Genomic DNA, 18882 nt, shown 5'->3' with positions numbered 1-18882 from the left:
CTTTCAGTAGAGCGGCTGCAAGTTCATCTTCCAAATAGGAAGTCAGATATTACAGTCACATTTCAATTATGGAAGTTATGTCTAACACAAGCAACTCGAAGACGATGCTCACTGAATTTTTCCGTATCAACTGCACTGATCCATTTGCAAGACAATGGTAATATAGAGAATTCCCTGAACATTATAGATGGGTTGCCATTGGAAAAAAATGGCAAAAGAGGGTTTCACAACAAAAGGTTATCAGACGAATTTATGCAGTATGTCCATCTGAAGGTGAACGATTTTACTTACGCACTCTATTAAATCATGTCAGATGTCCCATGTCATTCGATCATCTTCTAATAGTTAATGAAGTTGCATTTCCAACTTTTAAACAAGCGGTTGAAATGAAGAGTTTGCTTAAGGATGACAATAGCATTCATCAATGCCTCCTAGAAGTTGCAACAACTCACATGCCATCAGCTTTGCTTAGGTTATTTGTCACAATATTAGTGTATTGTGAACATATTGGAGTGCGTAATTTATGGGAGGAATTTCATTCATTTATGGGACAAGACTACCTAACATCTAGAAGCTCAAATAATAGGGTTATCATCAATCTTTTGTTGCGGGATCTGAATGCATTGTTACAACAACATGGTAAAAGAATTTGTGATTATGATCTTCCACAAATTGATATGTCCATAAATAGCTCAGCAACTCTAACAAATATACAAGATGAGCTCGCAGTTCATGTTCCCCTAGAAGACCTGCAATTAATTTAGACATTAAACAATGATCAACGCATTGCATTCGACACAATCATCAGAGCTGTTACATGTCATCAATCAGCAGCTTTCTTTGTAGATGGCCCCGGTGGTACTGGAAAAACTTACCTTTATTGTGTAATTTTTGCTTCGCTAAGGAGTGATGACCTCATAACTATTGCAATAGCCACATCTGGTATTGCAGCTACTATTTTACCCAGAGAAGAACATCACATTCACGATTTAAGATCCATATCGACTTATTGTCCATTAACAATTTGCTCTATAAGCAAGCAATCAGATTTGGCGGAACTTCTAAGGCGTGCAATTGTTCTTATATGGGATGAAGCCACTATGACTCGTAGGAAAGCATCTGAGGCTTTAGATAGAACCTTACGAGATATAACAGGCATGGAAACACAATTTGGTGGCAAAGTGATGATTCTTAGAGGAGATTTTCGTCAAGTTATTCTCGTTGTGCCTTATGGAACCAAAGCGCAAACAATAGATGCATGCATTGTAAAGTCCTCGTTATGGAACGAGATTCAAGTTATCCGGTTGAAACATAATATGAGAGCTCAACAAGACCCTAATTTTGCAGAATTCCTACTCCGTGTTGGTGATGGAAATGAGTCATTTGTAGAAGATGATATGATTAGAATCCTGGATTCATTGATTATTCTTTGGCATGGTGATGAATCAATTGGTGAGCTTATTGGTTTTGTATTTCCAAGATTAGAGGAGAATGCTTTCAACATTTCTTATATGGTTGATAGGGCTATCATCACCCCAAGGAATGAGGATGTTGACAAGTTAAATGAAGTGGTGTTAAACTCATTTCCAGGGGAACAACACATTTAGTACTCTTTTGATAGAGTTGACAATGACCCTCAAAACTTATATCAACAAGAGTTTTTGAATTCTATAACTCCAAGTGGCTTACCTGCTCATAAGTTGACATTGAAGTTGGGTGCACCAATCATGCTTCTTAGAAATATTGATCCAAAAACTAGGTTATGCAATGGAACAAGGTTGATATGTCGGCGATTCTTTCCAAATTGCATTGATGCTGAAATATTAACCGGGCATTTTAAGGGCACAAGAGTCTTCTTGCCACGCATTCCTTTGACGTCTTCAAAAAATGTAAAGCTTTCGTTCTCTTTTATACGTCGACAATTTCCTGTAAAATTAAGCTTTGCCCTGATGATAAACAAATCTCAAGGCCAAACAATTCCATACGTGGGTGTCTATCTCCCTAATCATGTGTTCAGCCATGCCCAGCTTTATGTAGCTTTGTCAAGAGGAGTTTCCACACAGACAACCAAGGTCCTTATAAGAAATGGTGTCATTGCAGGACAATCTGGAGTTTATACAAGGAATGTTGTATATGAAGATGTTCTAACATCATGCCATATGCAACAAGATGAATAAAATGTAAGGTTTACTTACTTCTCCCTTTAACATTATTTTCTTCCTTTTTTTTGCCAAAATGAATCAAATATTACAAATTGCTATTTTTCATTCAGACTTGAGTATAAAATTTGGTTCTCTTTAATCTATTTGTGAATGAAACTACTTGGTCTATTTCTAAAGCTTGATACAGTAGTTGAGACCCCTAATTCTTTTCTTTAATTTTGAATGCATAGAGGTTGTTGTCTAGGATATCCTAATCTTTGAAAATGCAACCTGAAAACTATTATGTAATTCTGGGAAAGCTCAATTATTCAATATATATATATATAAATAAGGTTTTTTCTTCTCTTCGTTGCAGGCCTTGCTCTCGTCTTTAGTAATGTTCAAAATTCAACCATTGCTTGGAATTCGGACGTGATACCAAAATTCTGAAATTAGTTTAGTTCCATGTCAAATCATCATTGGAAATTATTTCAAAATGCGTTGTATCCCAACACATGTGTACTCAGTACCTTCTAATTTCTTCAAATTTGGAGTGTTTATGTATTATGTCTATTGTATTTTTATCTGCAATCTAGAACTTATGTAGAATTGTCATTTCATTGGTTTTTTATGGTTAGATTGAGCAGCATATACACAACTGCCACATTCCTATACTCTAACTTCTCAATGTTTCAATTATGCCGAAATAATAAACAAGTAGAAATCAAAAGTAAATTTGATTGCACATGCATAGCGTGTGTGCATGTTGCTAGTTAGATATTATAGATTTAAACCAAACTACAAAAATGAAAAGAAAAAAAAACTATAAATCCTCAAAATATTTATGCACATGAAGTTTATATGCAAGTGATCAAAGTAAAAAAAAAATAAAAAATTTATTCATGTAAAGTTCATGGATATAAATATATATATATATATATATATATATATATATATGAACTTAGAAACAAAGGGAGCTAATTCATATTGTATATATTGCAAAAAACAAAAACAAAAGCAAAGTCAAAATTGTGCTACTTTTTTGTGCTTCGTAAATATTTTCAAATTGAAAAAAAAATTATAAGAATGAGAGGGAAATTAATAAATATTTATATACGTTTGTTTTCAATCACCTCCATAGATCACGTTGCCTCCACAGACCAATCATCTTGCAAAACCCAGAAAACCCTAGTTTCCTTTTCTTGTTCTTGCCCTTTCTTTCTCCAAACAAAACCCTCATCTTCCAAATCCTCCTAATCCCCACAATGGATGAAGATGATGACCCTTTGGCCTCCCTTGTAGTACTACTACTTCTCATATCTGATGATACAGTGGAAGCCATGCCTGATGAATAATGAGTATAGATATTGGTGATGAACCACCTGGATCCTCCAAGAGAATATGGCAATGCCATTAGATGCCGTTTGATCAAATGACTAATTGAGACGAATTCATGGGAGTCATATAAAGGGCTCCCACAATCCCATATGCCAAATTCTTCATCTTCTTTGTGATGATTTTCTTTGCCTCTCAATCTATGTTGCATATTCTCTTGGTCTCAAATTTTTCTTGGCACTGTTAATGTTTTTTGGAGAGTCATAATTATAAGAGAGAGTATGATTTAGGTTGACAAGTGCCAATCATTATTCTTTATGTCCAACTAAACAGAATTAGTTGAATATCAGAGTGCGCAACGAACAAGATTACAAATAGAATATTATGAAATAAACAAGAATGCCGAAACTGCTACAAAACTCCAAGAGGCTACATTGTGAATGACTTATTATCTCTGAATAACAAAGTTCTCTATTTATAATAAACTAACCCTAGTCTCTAATAAGCAAGGAAACAAAAACCTAATTCTAATGGGCTAAGCCCAAATCTAAACACTATATAAATAACTATTTTTCAACACCTCCCGTCAAACTCATGATGGCACACGTCATGAGTTTGCCAACAAGCAGATGCGGATGTAAGCTCTGTTAGGCTGACAAGAAGGCAAGCTCCGCTAGGCGGACAAGATAAGGCAAGCTCCGTTAGCCGGACACGACGAGGCAAGTTCCGTTAAGCGGACATGACAAACCAAGCGGGCAATCAAGCGACCAAACGAACAATCCAAGTGAACAAGCGAGCTAGCAAATTCCGGCAAACAATCCAATTACTAACCAAGTGCACAACGTCACTCGAGTGGTCATCAACCCAAGTACTCGAGCAATCGTCGTGGTGGTGGTTAACAAACTCCATTCTCAAATCACTTATGTGGGTCTCGAACATGTCAATTGCCCGTGTGGGCCTAAAAAAAACGCCTTTTGTTTTTCCTCTCTATTTTCTTTTTTCTTTGTTTCTCTTTCTTTTTTCGGCTTCTGTTTCCTTATTTTCTTATTCCGTTCTTCTATTCCTTTCCTCTGGATGAACGAGTGCAAAGTGCAGCAACGGTAGCAAATTATGGCACGACAAGGATGGTGCAGGTTCAAAAGTGCTTTCTTCATTAGTCCAAGCAAAAGGGTTTGGTAGGAGTAGTGGTGCAAGCGTGACTAGGTGGCAAGGCAACGACACAGCGGAAGGTGCAGGCAGGCAGCGAGGTATGGGTAGGATGCGGGTCTAGTTCATGGTGCAGCAGAGTGCAGGTTAGAAATAGCGGCAGTGGCGGGTGGTGGTCAAGCAGCAGCGGTGGTGGATGGTTCTGCATATCAGCACGCGTGGATGGTGATGCAGGTTCGTGGCGGTTGTTCTAAGTGTAGAAGAAGACGATAATGTGATGCAGCAAACATATTTGATTTTTTTTCTCCCTTTTTTTAAGCAACAAAACCCTAACTAGAGCACAACGACAAACCACAACAAAGAAGATGAACGTGACAAGACAAACAAACTAGCTACCAAGAACAGATTCAACCTTAAAGAATCAAACCTGCTCTGATACCAAGTTGAATATCAGAGTGCGCAACGAACAAGATTACAAATAGAATATTATTAAATAAACGAGAATGTCGAAATAGCTACAAAACTCCAAGAGGCTACTTTGTGAATGACTTATAATCTCTGAATAGCAAAGTTCTCTATTTATAATAAACTAACTCTAGTTCCTAATAAGCAAGGAAATGAAAACCTAATTCTAATGGGCTAAACCCAAATCTAAACACTAAATAACTAACTATTTTCCAACAAAATTCTCTTATCTTTTCAAGTAAATTGGAAATTAATAGTTTAAAATTTTAGGTTGGCATTTTAATGGGCACGCCATGTTTTGGTGGATGCACCCCCTGATCGATTAGGATAGATATACCTTTGGAATTACTATCTTGCCTTTTATAAGGAAATTTTTTTCTTGTTTTGATTAATTTTGGATAAGGATACCATTGTCTTTTACAAGTAGCATGTCAAATGGGACTGTTAATTCATATGGGCATAAGACAATAAGCAAAATCTCATGTGGTCCTCCAACTTTCACAAACAGGCCGTCTTCATCAATCTACATTTAGAAATGTGTATGGTTGCAAAAAAGAGAAATTAATTAAGCATCAATAATGTATCTTGTTTTTCTTCTTATGCTAGGATACTGATGACAATTTTTTTCCTATGTTGTTTTATCTTATACAATGTAACAAAATTTATTAGATAAAAACTTATAACAACGGTTAAGATAGCCTGAATTAGGGTAAGTAACAACTCAATATATATACGCGTCAGGTTTCAGTTTATACATTTATCAGATTTTCAGTTTATGTATGTATCAGGTATGATCTTGTATGATATGCCACCGGGTAAGTAATAACTAAGTATATGTATGTATCAGGTTTTTAGTTTCTATGGCATGCTAGTTTTCAGATGTTCAGAAAACAAAATTTGGAAACTTTTTTTGTTCACTTACACCTTTCTATGTTTTTCACCCCCTCAGGAATCGGTAGCAGTTGCAGTGAGCATATTCGACGTCGAGGCAGCTTCCCTTAGCTCTGATATATTCCTACTGCGTAGAATATTTACTGTGCTTTATTTGTAGGACTTGTATTTTGGCAATTACGTAATAGAGGGTCTGAGACCCATTATGTAACATCCCACATCGTCTAGGGGAGTGGATCCTCTAAGCCTTATATGTATATTCTCAGCTCTACCTAGCACGAGATCTTTTGGGAGCTTACTGGCTTTGGGTTACACAGGAACTCCGAAGTTAAGCGAGTTTGCGCGAGAGCAATCTCATGATGGGTGTGAGTTCTCAGAAATAAAACCGTGAAGACGTGGTCGGGGCTCAAAGTGAACAATATCGTGCTATGGCGGAATCGAGCTCATGATGTGGTGGGGCTCAGACCGGGATGTGACACATTAGGTGTGGCTTTTTGGGGATGGCTTTTTGGGGATGTGTTGGAATTAAGTATGATTATTTGTAGGTGTTTTAATTTAGGCATATCCCTACTTTAAGGGAAGTTATGCCGAATTTTCAGTAGATCTATCTCATTTGAAAATTGCAGTCATGTCTACATCACCATCTCAATTTTTGTGCCTACGTGACATCGAGGTTGGGGTGTGTCATATTTAATTTATGTTTTCTTTGTGTAAGGAGTTCTGCATTTATATAACTCTATACCTGCTTTGCTAAAGGGCGTAACCTATCATTTAAACCCAATAATTTAACATGACTCTTCATATTTATTGTTTATAAATAATAATAGATAAATTTTGAGTCTTCAATAAATTAAAAGAAAAAAATTAGCACCCGGTCCCTATTTACTAATGTTTACTGACTGAGACCTTATTAGTTTTCAGTTTTTTATCGAAGTTCTTATCATTAATGTATTAATGAGTCTATTACATAAGTTTAAAAAAAAAGAATTAGTAATTGACATAGAGTTTAAATATTCCCAACTTTATCAAACTCCTAATTAATTTTCAGTTCAAAATATTTCCACAGTAAAATAAAATAAAAATAAATTTGTACTCATTAATTTAAAAAAAAATCACCTTTTTAGTTTTAAATGTACCCATTCATATAATATTTCAATTTTTTTAATCTTAAATGTACCCATTTAAATATACCAATTTGCTATATGTAAAATGTACCCCTTCTTTTTAGTATAAAATGTACCTTTTTTTTCTAATTCATTTTTTTACTTATATGGGTACATTCTTTTTCGTTAATTTGAGAATATATCTATGTCAAGTTTAATTGAAGAATTTTACTAATTATTAACCCTAGTATCTATTATTTTGGTTTTGAAGAATGTACCCATGTTTTGGTACAATAATTTTTTTGTTAATTTTGAAATGGTACTCATGTTTAAATTTATGTGTATTAATATATTGGAGAATATAATTCATTTTTAATATTTTCAATCCCACAAATCATGAGTTTTATTTAAACTCTCATCGATATAAACAACTACAAATTATAATTTTTAATTTAAAAATTATAATAACCTACATAGAAATACATTATTACATTAATATTAGGGACTTCAATAAAAAAAACTGAAAACCAACAAGGTTTCAATCAAACAACATTGACAAATAAAGGGCTTGTTTGGATGTGATTTTAAAATGTCTGAAAGTGCTTTTGGTTAAATTGATTTTGAGTTCCAAAAGCACTTTAAGTGCTTTTTGAAAGAAGCACCAGATATGTGTTTCTCACAGTAAACACTAAAAGTGTTTTTCCAGGATCCACTAGAATTTTTACTAAAGATTAGTATCAAAAATATTTTCACCAAAAGCGATTTCAATCATTTTAAAAGCACATCCAAACGAGCCCAAATACTGCATCCAAAGTCTCTGTAAATCAACAATTTCTTCCTCAAGTTTTTCTTGGTACCAAGATTAATGTTGTTATACACTAGTAATTATAAGAGAGTGTAGTATTTAAGCTGAAGCAAAGCATATTTTTTGTGTCAAACTACACAGGTTCTCTTGTATATCTATACATTAATTAGAAATGAATAGTTTTTTTAGGCTGGTATTTTATTGGGCACATGATGTTTTAGTGGATGCACCCCCTCATTGGTTAGGATAGCAATACCATTGGAAATACTATAATGCCTTCTATAGGGAGAACGTTAAGAATGAATCTCACACTGATGAGAAGAGGGACCATGCATGTGCTTATAAGTAGTTGGGATACTTCTCATATTACCAATTGGTTTTATAGTGGAAACTCAAATCACTAGTAAAAAAACCCTTGCGAGACGAAACACACATCGTTTCGCAAAGTCACTACAAAAGTTGAACTTCGTCCTGCAAAGTCTTGTGCGACGAAACAAGCATTGTCGCGTAAAGTTACTTTGTGCAACCAAATTTTAAACTTTGTCACGCAAAGTCATTACAAAAAAAAATAAAAATTAAACATTTGCGTGATGAAATCCAAATATTTCGTCGCCTAAACCAATTTATTTTCTTTTTTAATTTAATTTTATATTATAAATTTTAAAATATAGCTATTTTCATAAGTTTTTATTTTTTTTAAAAAACTTTGATTTCGTCGCCTAAACCCTATTTACTTATTTTATATTTTATATTGTTTAACTAAATTATTTTCTTAGCACGACAAATCAACATTTGGTCTTCTAAACCCTATTTATTTTAATTTATTTATATTTTAAATTGTAAAATAAGTTTTTTTATTATTCATAAAAAATAATTTTTTAAAAATTTTGCACGATGAACCTATATTTCGAAGCTCAAAATCCTTAAATTTGGGCGGGCTCCAAAAATGAGACGGTGGAATTTTTAATATTTTTTTAAAGATTTTGTGCAACGAAAAATTCATCGTGCAAAACTTTGCATGACAAACACTTCGTCGCGCAAAACCCTAAAAATTTGGGTGGGCACCAAACATGGGACGCGGAAAATTTTATTTTTTAAAGACTTTGTTCAACCAATATTTCGTCACGCAAACTCGTATAATTTGTCGGGCAAAGTGATATGGTTTTTAAAACCAAAATAACTATTTCACAATTTTCTTAATGTCTTTCTGTATTCTCTTACCTCTCTCTCTTTCTCTCCCCATATCCAACCCTCTCTCTCACACTCTCTCCTCTCACTTAATCTCTCTTCTCTCTCTTCTCTCTCTTCTCTACCTCTCACTCTCACTTTCACTCTCACTCTCACTCACTATCTCATCTCTTTCTCACTATCTCCTCTAACTCTTTTACACTCACTCCTCTCTCATTCTCACTCCTCTCAATCTTGCCAAAAGGTATTTTCTCCCCAAATTTTAATTTTTTTTCATTAATATGTGCTTTTGGAGTTAATTAATTGGGTTTGGTGTGGGGTGGAGTTTGGGGTAGGATTTGGGGTATGCCAATTTTAGCGGAGATTATGCCGAATTTTTTGTATTATTTTATGTTGTTTTTTGGTTATTTGACCATGTTTGTTTTGTTAGTATGGAATTATCGAGACTCTGACGGCAAAAGTTGAGGATTAGGACGCTACCAAACCATATCCCCCTCCACTACCACCACAATAGACTTGTATTAGGAGTTTATTATTCTACTCTGTTAATTTACGTGTACATTTTAAATATTGAATAATTTGATCACTATTTTTCATATGTAATTTTATTTTGAATATATCAATTTAAATTAAAGTAATTAAAAAAAGTCATACAATTAAATTAAATTAAAAATTTGAAAAATCTTGTGTGGCAAAATATTTCTTCGTGCAAACAATTAATATAATTAAATTAAAATAAGAGAAATAATAAAACAAAAAGTTAAAAATCTTGCGCGGCAAAATATTTCGCCGTGCAAAATATTAATTTAATTTAATTAAAAAATAAAAAACTAAAAATTTATATTTCGTCGCGCAAACCCTATTATCACAAGCTTTGTGCGACAAACCTTGCGCGACAAAAATTTCGTCACACAAGGTTTTGAGCGACGAAATCACACTTTGCGCAACAAACTTATTTCGTCACCAAAGTGTTTTTTTTTTTTTGTAGTAGTGACTTATTCACGGTATCAGAGCAAGTTGTCCCACGTGTGAAGCCAAATGTATCACATCTTGGCCCGGACCTCCACCACATCCCGGGCTCAACTCCGTTGTAGCACGATATTGTTCGCTTTGGGTTCCGATCACGCCATCACGGTTTTGTTTCTGAGAACTCACACGAGAACTTTCCAGTGGGTCACCCATCATGGGATTGCGCTCGAACACTTCCTTCAAAAAGATTGGGATGAATTCTGAGCGTTTGATCAGTAGATTATTTAGAACTTCGGGGACCCCCACCACATCCCGGGCTCAACTCCGTTGTAGCACGATATTGTTCGCTTTGGGTCCCGATCACGCCATCACAATTTTGTTTCTGAGAACTCACACGAGAACTTCCCAGTGGGTCACCCATCATGGGATTGCTCTCGCGCGAACTCGTTTAACTTCAAAGTTCCAATGGATCCCGAAGCCAGTGAGTTCCCAAAAGGCCTCTTGCTAGGTAGAGATAAGAATATACATATAAGGCTTATAAGATCCACTCCCCTGGATGATGTGGGATGTTACAAAACGACTACACGTGCTCCACGTCACCCCGTTTGTGTTGTCCATGTTTTAGGCTTGAAAATTCGCCACAATTGAGGGAGCGTGTTAATAATGAATTCTACATTGATGAGAGGAGGGATCATGCATGTGCTTAGAAGTAGTTGGACTACTTCCCATATTGCCAATTGGTTTTATTGTAGAACCCCAGCTTTCATCATAGTATCAAAGTAGGTTGTTCATGTAGAGCCTAACGGCCACAAGTGCCCATGTCACCCTAGTTGTGTTGTCTTCTTGTTAGGCTTAAAATTCACCACACGTGAGGGGGCGTGTTGAAAATGAATCCCATATTGATGAGATGAGGAACCTTGCATGTGCTTATGAGAGGTTGAGCTAGCTTTCCCAAATAACTCCATGAAATAGTATAAATACCATTGGAAATACTATATTGCCCTCTATAGGGAGAAATTGTCTCTTTTTCTTGTTAATGTTACGGGAAGATTGAATGAGGATAGCGTTGTATATACAAGAAGCGTGACAGATGCAACTGATAATTCATATGGGAGACAATAAGCAAACCATGTGGTCCTCCAACTTTCACACACTGGTTGTCTTCACCAATCTACATTTAGAAATGTGTATGGTATTAACACACTACAAAAGGAGAGAGAGAAATTAATTTAGTGTATCAATAATGTATCTTGTATTTCTTCTTAGGCTAAGATACTGATGACAGTCGTTTTCATATGTTGATCAATCTTATAAAATGTAACAAAATTCACATTAACATTGTCTCCAAAAAGATAGATGGTATGTGAATGTTAAGCCTCCATTCTGAAGACCTCGCTTGATCTCAAAATCCAATACTTGTTCTTCCGACTATATATGATTTGCTTTCATAACATGCATGCTTTCGTAGTGTTAATGTGTGTGTGTTAACTTATTTCTACCAATTCTTCTTTGGTTTTGCTTTCATAGTTTTGTCGAATTGCTCGGCGATGATGACTTTATCTAGAATCCAATAACTGAAGTCAGACCACTACTCTTTAAGTATTATCTGTAGCAACCTAATTGAGATAATAATCATGAATTTCTTTTTCGAAGTTCTTTGAATTAGCTGAAGTTGTAAAGAAAAGTAGCGCGAACGGATTGTATTGTATTATCAACGAAAAACAAATTTCACCTTGTATTTGTTTATGTGAAATTAATTAGACATGCACGGATCGCATTGAATTATCAAGATTTGCGTTGTTGTACTGCAGTTTAAATTAGGTTAAATTTTTGTCAATTGTGAAAGAGAGTGATCCAGAGTCATGTGGCTCCATTAAACAAAATGGGGTGGCACTTGGTTCAAAGTGTATTTTATTCCTCATAGTCATAGTTACCTCACCACGACATTGCATGTGTTTTGGGTTTCGATTGTCAACACCGTGCTCATGAGAGACCCGACCCACACTTCCATGAAAACAAAATACTTTCAACGGTAAAGTTGTTTTTCTTGATCATTCACATGGCAGGTTATCCAAATGAATGCATGAAATTGTGTAATTTCATAAAATTAAACAGCTATTACTTTTAGGTTTAGGGTTAAGATATGTTCAGAGTTGGATGACTGCCAATGTAATCAAAATACTAATTTATCCACTTATTTTGAGTCGAAGATTGATACAAAGTATTTATGACACTTTAAAAACCAACACATAACATAGTCAACTAACTTCATGAGCATATTTGTGTTTACAAAGAGATTTAAACCTAAAATCTACGATCGTCCCACACCGCTTGAGCTCGCTAAAGTGGCAAGAGACATATTTACTGGCTGATGGTAGGAAAACTAGCAACTTAAAAAAGATAAAACATCTGCGGAGTGATTTTTGGAAACCACCAATGTGTTCAGTTTTGAGCTTGCACCATTCACTTAGTTATAGGCAGTACTAAAGAAGCTCCTAACCACGTTGCCACACAAGAGTTGCAAAACCTTGGTGTTGTTAGGCCCTACACATCTTGGTGTTTTGAACTGGTTAACAACAGTTCCTTGAGCTATGTAATAGTTTAGAATCTCTTGGAAGGTTCCCTTACGAAGAATTCGAAGCTCGAGCGGGCCTATGGTGTTGACCTTGCGCGAACTCATGTATCCCGGATCAACAAAAGATTTGTCCAAACAGTTGCAGCACTCACGAAGAACCTCATGGCTTGGTTCACCATTGAGTTCCAGAAATATGACATAGTGACCTGGATCCGTGGACAAGTCCACATGGCTTGAGAAATCAACAACTTCCAACTTTTCTGCAGCTAAAATCTTTGCAGCTTCTTCAACGGATAGTTGCAAATCTTTCTCGGTGTTCTTGTCAATGTTAATAGTAAGCAAAAGATTGCTCCGGCACACGAACTTGAGCTCCGGAGTTGAGTTGTAGAACCCCACAACCTTCACTACATCTCCTAGTCTGTAACGGTACAAACCTGCATGTTAAATTTGATCAGCTTTTTAAACACAAGTATGGATAAATGCACATGAGATGACAGAACGTTTGAAAGCACTTCATGATAAAACAATTCATGAGAAAGCACTTAATAGGTGTTTCTCTCATTAAGCACTACCAAGTGTTTTTATAATTTAAAAACAATTTTAGCTGAAAGTGCTTTTAGAAGAGCCGATTAGTTTGACAAATGAACATCGATACTATAAATTAATTACAACTTGGCATAGAATATAAAGCCATATAATTAAGTATGCAAAACGTTAGATATAGGCTGAATAATAAAACAATTTAATCTAGCCCCACAGAGTGTTAATTATAGAGAAGCTTGGCGTTCAAAGCAATGAAATTATCTAGAAATAGTATTGAAAAGGCATTTCAAAACACTTTGATGTTGATATATGTATAATGTATGGGGAACATCAAATATGCCAACTTCACATATAGAAGGATCATATGCAGGAGGTATCTAACTAATAAAACAATTGAATTATTTAATCAAATGCTTTGTCATTGTTTGTTTTTTTAGGTTATTCTATGATTCAAAGCAATAATGGAACCAGCTGGTCAACTCTCATCTTTTGAGAATTAAGAATATCAATGGAGACAACAGAGATAAAACAAAATAATAATTGGAAAGAAAAATGGAGTATGGAGAGGACGAGGAGAGGTAGGGCACAAGGATACAGAAGCAGATGCCCTGGACTTTTTGGGTCACATGGTTAGCAATTAACAAAGCAAAGTTTGGGTTTCTAGAATCCTATTTAACGGGATATTGGGAATAGCATGAGAGGCAAAGGCTGGAGAACTGTCCTATTATGTGGATTGTTTAACTACTCTCATAAAATAGGGTTTTTCGTATTTTGAAGGTGTCGCCCGACTCCACTAAATTCATGTGATGTGAGAATTATTCTAAATTGACAGTTTTACTGAAGCTTAGCTCTAAAAGTAAAGATAATTTTGGCTCAGTTCATGCATAAATAACAAGATTTGTATGAAGAACAGTACTTGGAAAGAGAAAGACCTTGTGGATAAGAGTTGGATTATCTATGTTCACTAAATAGGACAACTGAATCACGTGTATAAAACACCAGAGGAGCGACACCAAGGGCTACGTTGGGCTGTGGCATTATATATGTACCTTAATGTATAGCCTAATATAATTGACAAAGGAAGTGCAAGAAGAACTATTTTTTAATGAAACTAGCCCAGTGAGTATTTATAGCACAACTAAAAATGTAAACAACACAATGGAAATTGTGATGTCATTTTATTCAATATTATTCTAGCTTTATATTATTTCCAATCAATTTTTTTAAGATTGCCTTTGCTTCCACTTTCACTGTTTTGTTTTGTGCTAGTTGTGTGGTTGTAATTGAGATAGTCCATTTATCAAGTTTTCTATCTTCTTCTTGTGTTTGCATCTAAATACATGTGAAACTGGATGATTTATTGTAATTTTTGCAGTTTGCAATTGCAAAGCTTATTGAGTTCATGCCAACCAAATTTTAAAATATACAAATACAAAAGTTAAGCTTAAAATTTTGCATACAATATAAAATATCATTGATTTTAAAGATTTGCGTGTCATTATGGTTCCACCGAACCTACTAAAGATTATCTCCTAAGTTCAAATATGTGGATTTCAGACGCATAGGAAGCAAACCCTAATTATTAACAAAATAGAGGAATTACCTGCAACATTAGTGAGGACCACCTCATACTCTTCACCAACCTTGACTTCAGTGAGTCCAACTGGCTGCTCACCACGGTTGTTCTTCATAGGGATGAACTCAAAGTACCCAATATTTGGGAGCACAGCAAAAGTAGACAACTCAGCGGGCAATGTAGGGTTGACATTTGCCCCAATCCACCCTTCAGAAGCGCCATAATCTGCACTCACCAATGGCAACTCCCCCGCATAGTGCCTCAGTTTCTTCAAATAAGGCTCCATGGACCCTGTCATGATCCCATAAATGTACTTGGCATTGGGAAATAGTGCTGGTATCAATCCATACCAGTTACTCAATCCTGAACATTTTCCATGAATCAAATCAGCCAATTCAGGGTTCGGGGTGAGCAGTTTCGACACAGCTGATCGGATTGATGGCACTGTGATTCGGTCGCTGAGTACCCCATCTCGAATGTTAGCACATAGTTCTTCCCACAGCAGCTCGAAGGTTCCGAATGCAAGGACAATGCTATGAGCAAATGTAGAGGATATCATCTGAACTTCATCGTTGAATATTAGGCCACACAAGAGATGGCAATACAACGATTGTTGGAAATCGGGGCCGAATATCACTTCGTCTGGGCTGCAGCATTGAGACTGCACTGATTTCATTGTGTTTTTGAACTTCTGATTGCGGTAAACGTTGGTGGTGGCAGTTCCGGTTGCCAAACCGCCTCGCGTTTTCAGGTGCTTGCTGCCATAGATAAACTGCAAAGCCTTTCCATTCGCAATGGGGTACTCCCTGAACAATTGGCATCGACCATCAGAAAAGCGAAGGAAGAAAGTTGAAAGATAAGAAAGTACTAAGCTATTTTTCCTAACAATAATATCGAGAGTAATATAGGATTAGGTGAGAAGAACTACACATGCCCAAATCATCGGACTAAACCTAGTCCCAAATCCTCCAAACACCCACACACAAGCCAAAAAAGAAAAATCATCAATACCTGTTTCTAAACGCGAAAGAAGTTTGAAATATCTGCATGGTAGTTTCCATCAATTCGTCGTTGAAAGGCACGGACTTTGGCCTTCCCTGAGTAGTACCAGAGCTGCATATATTGTACAACGTATCAGAAACCGAAAACTTTGTCAACATAAAATTAAAATCCAGTCCAACAGTGAAGCAACAAAGAAAGAAAATTGATGGATTTTGGAACTCGAAAGTACCTCAATGAGAAGGTTGGGACTGGTTTCCCAGTGAGGATGGGAGAGGAATCACCATCTGCAATTCTCTGAATATAAGGGTCCACATCCTGGTGAGTAACAAGCGGAACACAAGCCTTGAAACTTTCTGGATCAGTTCTTCCGTTAAGTCCGAAACCCTGCAAATACTCCACGGATCCGTTTTCTTCCAAAATCTTCTTCAGGGTTTTTCTCTGAACCCTCTCAGCATCCTTTGTCATTGCTTCGAAGTCCTCTATGATTTTCTCCATATCGAACTCGTCCACCTTCTCCAACATCTTCACAGATTCTGACTTCTGCAGAGCAAAAATTATTCAGCACCAAATACAGCTACAAAGATACTTATACTCAATACCAACAAATCAAACTATGGAAATATAATTGAAATAATCAATTTTTTAGGGTGGCAGACAGAGACAAAAATAGCTATGAGCAGGTCAGGCAAAAACCTAATAATTTAGATGTTCAGGCACCTTGGAACAAAACAGTTGGGACATTCAAGCAACTAAGAGATAAACCGGTGGAGAATATTGACCAGAAAAAAAAAAAAATTGGTTGGAAAATTAAAACCTTTCACAACCAACAAAACCAAAGATTTAGAAAGCAAAAATAAAACAAAGTTTCTATCAAATCCATGCTATTTTCTCAGATTTTCTCAGCAACCAAACAGAGTTTAGATAAAGTTGCAATCATTCAAGAAGGAGATAACAGGGAGAAAGAGAGGAAAGGAGAAAAATGAAAGAAACAGCTCAAATACGTGATTCGAAGTAAAGTCAATATCTCATAAAGTAGGATTGAAAATTAGGTTCACCAGCAATAAAAAAGATGACTAGTCCAAGCTTCAAATATCAGAAGAGTCTTGTGCTCCAACTTGATAAACCATACCCGGAAGCTTCTAAGCTTTCATCTTCCACTAATTATAGTCAACTAAGTCAACTCTCAACACAGTTCCAGGAAAACTTGTTTGGTCCTCAGTGAAAAAGATTAAAAGATCGAAGACTCGATTCGATAAATAAAGCTCTCAAAAGGGGTTGTAATTCTTGCTTCAAAAATCCGATTGGAATTGGAAATTAAGAACCAAACCATGTCGAAAACGAGCTTGAAAAATAGTTCTTATCCACAAAGAACGAGAGAAGATGAATGGATTTCTAAATTTGAAAACAGACAGGCCTGTCCAGTAAACATAAATCACTTTCAAAACTGGAAAGAAGACTGAGAAATCCACACAGACAGAAAACCAACGTGCTCAAAGTCTACTCTGCTTATTTCGCTGGGAAATCGGATCGAAAACAGAGAAAAGCACACCTGAAGAGGCATAGACTCCTTTGCTGTATCAAAATCTGAAAACCCAGTTGAATTCTAAGGAAAAGACTGAAAATTTAGGTAGAAAAGTACCTGCAAATCGAGGTCTGAGGGAGAGACAGAGGAAGAAGAACAGAGTGTTCTGTTTTTTTGGTTGATAAGCGACGATAACAGAGAATTTAATGTAGTTTTTTCTTGAGTGAGAGTAGGGAGAACATGGTGGTGGTCTTCTTTTTGTAGAGAGAGAAAGCAGGAAGTGAAATTGATTTTTTAGAGGTTTGTTGGGGCGTGGACCAAGGGATAACTGTTGAGCTCTGTTTGGACAAAGACTCTTGAGTGAGCGACGATTCTATGTGTGGGTAGAATAATATATAGAGCTCCTAAAAAAAAGAATAATATATAGAGCCAAATTACCAAGTTGGCTATTTTATTTTGGGATTTCATGTGATGATATTTATTTTGGAAGTAAATTGTCTCTCTTCTTGTTTGGATGTCCTTTTCATCGCTTTTTATTTGTGAGGTTACGATTAAGCAACGTCAACATTTTATATTCTTATTGTTTTTTGTCTTATTATCTTTATAAAAAAATTAATATAAAAGGTTGACGTGGCTTAATCGTGACCGTACAAAATAGAAGGGGATATGAATGGCATCCAAACAGTAGGGCAGACAATCTGCCTCCATTTATTTTGGGTCAACAAAAATTTAATTGCTTAATTCCATAAATGATGGGAATTACAAAATATATTAGTATAGCCTTAATGTTTAGCAGTGTTGTGTAAATTTAAAGTGGATTAGGTTTAAGGATTATTACGCTAGTGATTCTTCTCTATTAGATTTTATATATTTTTTACAGCAGGTTTCTCTTACCTCATGATTTACTATAAATAAAGGTACAAGCGTAAGAACATATATCCAACAATTTCCCTATGCCTTTTTCTCTCCATTTTCTATCTCTCTTGCCTCACCATCTCTCCCTTTCAGTAAATTGAGCACAACACGTGATCAACACATTCACCATCCTCATCAGGCAATTCTGGTTCTTTTAAAATATGATCTTACTTGTCGATATTTTTTCAACTTTTATTTCATGAAACATTCACTATAATGTATGAACACAACTTTTACGCGTTCTGAATTATAGATTTTGATTAATTTGTGTTCGCGATACTTTTTCATATATATTATATTGTGAAAATAAAAAAAGGAGCAAAATTAGGGGTTTTTTAAACCTAAAACGCGCGAGTAAGCGTGCTAGGCCTGCAGCTTGTGCCATTGAGCAAAGGCATGGGACGCCCAGCCTTGGAGCGCTCGGGACGCCCAGCCTTGGAGCCAAGACCTCCAAAGCGACGCGGTTTTCACGCTTAGTGGGAGCAACTCTAGATTTCATAGAGGGTTAAATCGAAATTGATAAAATTAGATGGAGCACCAATTGTGAAATTTTGTCTTCGGATTTTTCTATTTACATTTATATTCGTAATTTTACGACGTATTTATGTTTGATGCGTAAATTTTTTTTGATAAGTAAAAGGACAAAAATACTATTGTTGGGCTTTGCAAAATTTTACGTGGACGTATTTGATCATTTCATGTTTAT

The 18882-nt window shown here is 35.7% G+C and overlaps 2 protein-coding genes across 5 annotated transcripts; one reads left to right on the top strand and one right to left on the bottom strand.

Moving 5' to 3' along the window:
• The first annotated feature begins 1100 nt into the window (after nt 1-1100).
• LOC114826134 (uncharacterized) lies at nt 1101-1607 on the top strand. The gene has a single exon (XM_029105950.1). It carries the CDS (start codon nt 1101-1103, stop codon nt 1605-1607), a length of 507 nt encoding a protein of 168 aa, XP_028961783.1.
• Nucleotides 1608-12213: 10606 nt separating this feature from the next.
• On the bottom strand, nt 12214-17686 carry LOC103413018 (jasmonoyl--L-amino acid synthetase JAR4). Of its 4 annotated transcripts, none has more exons than XM_008351547.4 (5): nt 17379-17686; nt 15969-16279; nt 15749-15850; nt 14765-15543; nt 12214-13052 (listed from the first exon to the last, which is right to left on the bottom strand). In XM_008351547.4, exons 2-5 carry the CDS (start codon nt 16259-16261, stop codon nt 12511-12513), a joined length of 1716 nt encoding a protein of 571 aa, XP_008349769.2. In that variant the 5' UTR covers nt 16262-16279; nt 17379-17686; the 3' UTR covers nt 12214-12510. The 4 variants fall into 4 exon arrangements, with proteins under 4 accessions (XP_008349769.2, XP_028955079.1, XP_028955070.1 ...); XM_029099246.2 differs by having other exon boundaries at nt 16795-17651; XM_029099237.2 differs by having other exon boundaries at nt 17289-17627.
• Nucleotides 17687-18882: the final 1196 nt, after the last annotated feature.

This window comes from Malus domestica, chromosome 01, assembly GCF_042453785.1.
Source record: "Malus domestica chromosome 01, GDT2T_hap1".
Lineage (NCBI taxonomy): Eukaryota > Viridiplantae > Streptophyta > Magnoliopsida > Rosales > Rosaceae > Malus > Malus domestica.
This window is presented reverse-complemented; position numbering and strand designations above follow the sequence as displayed.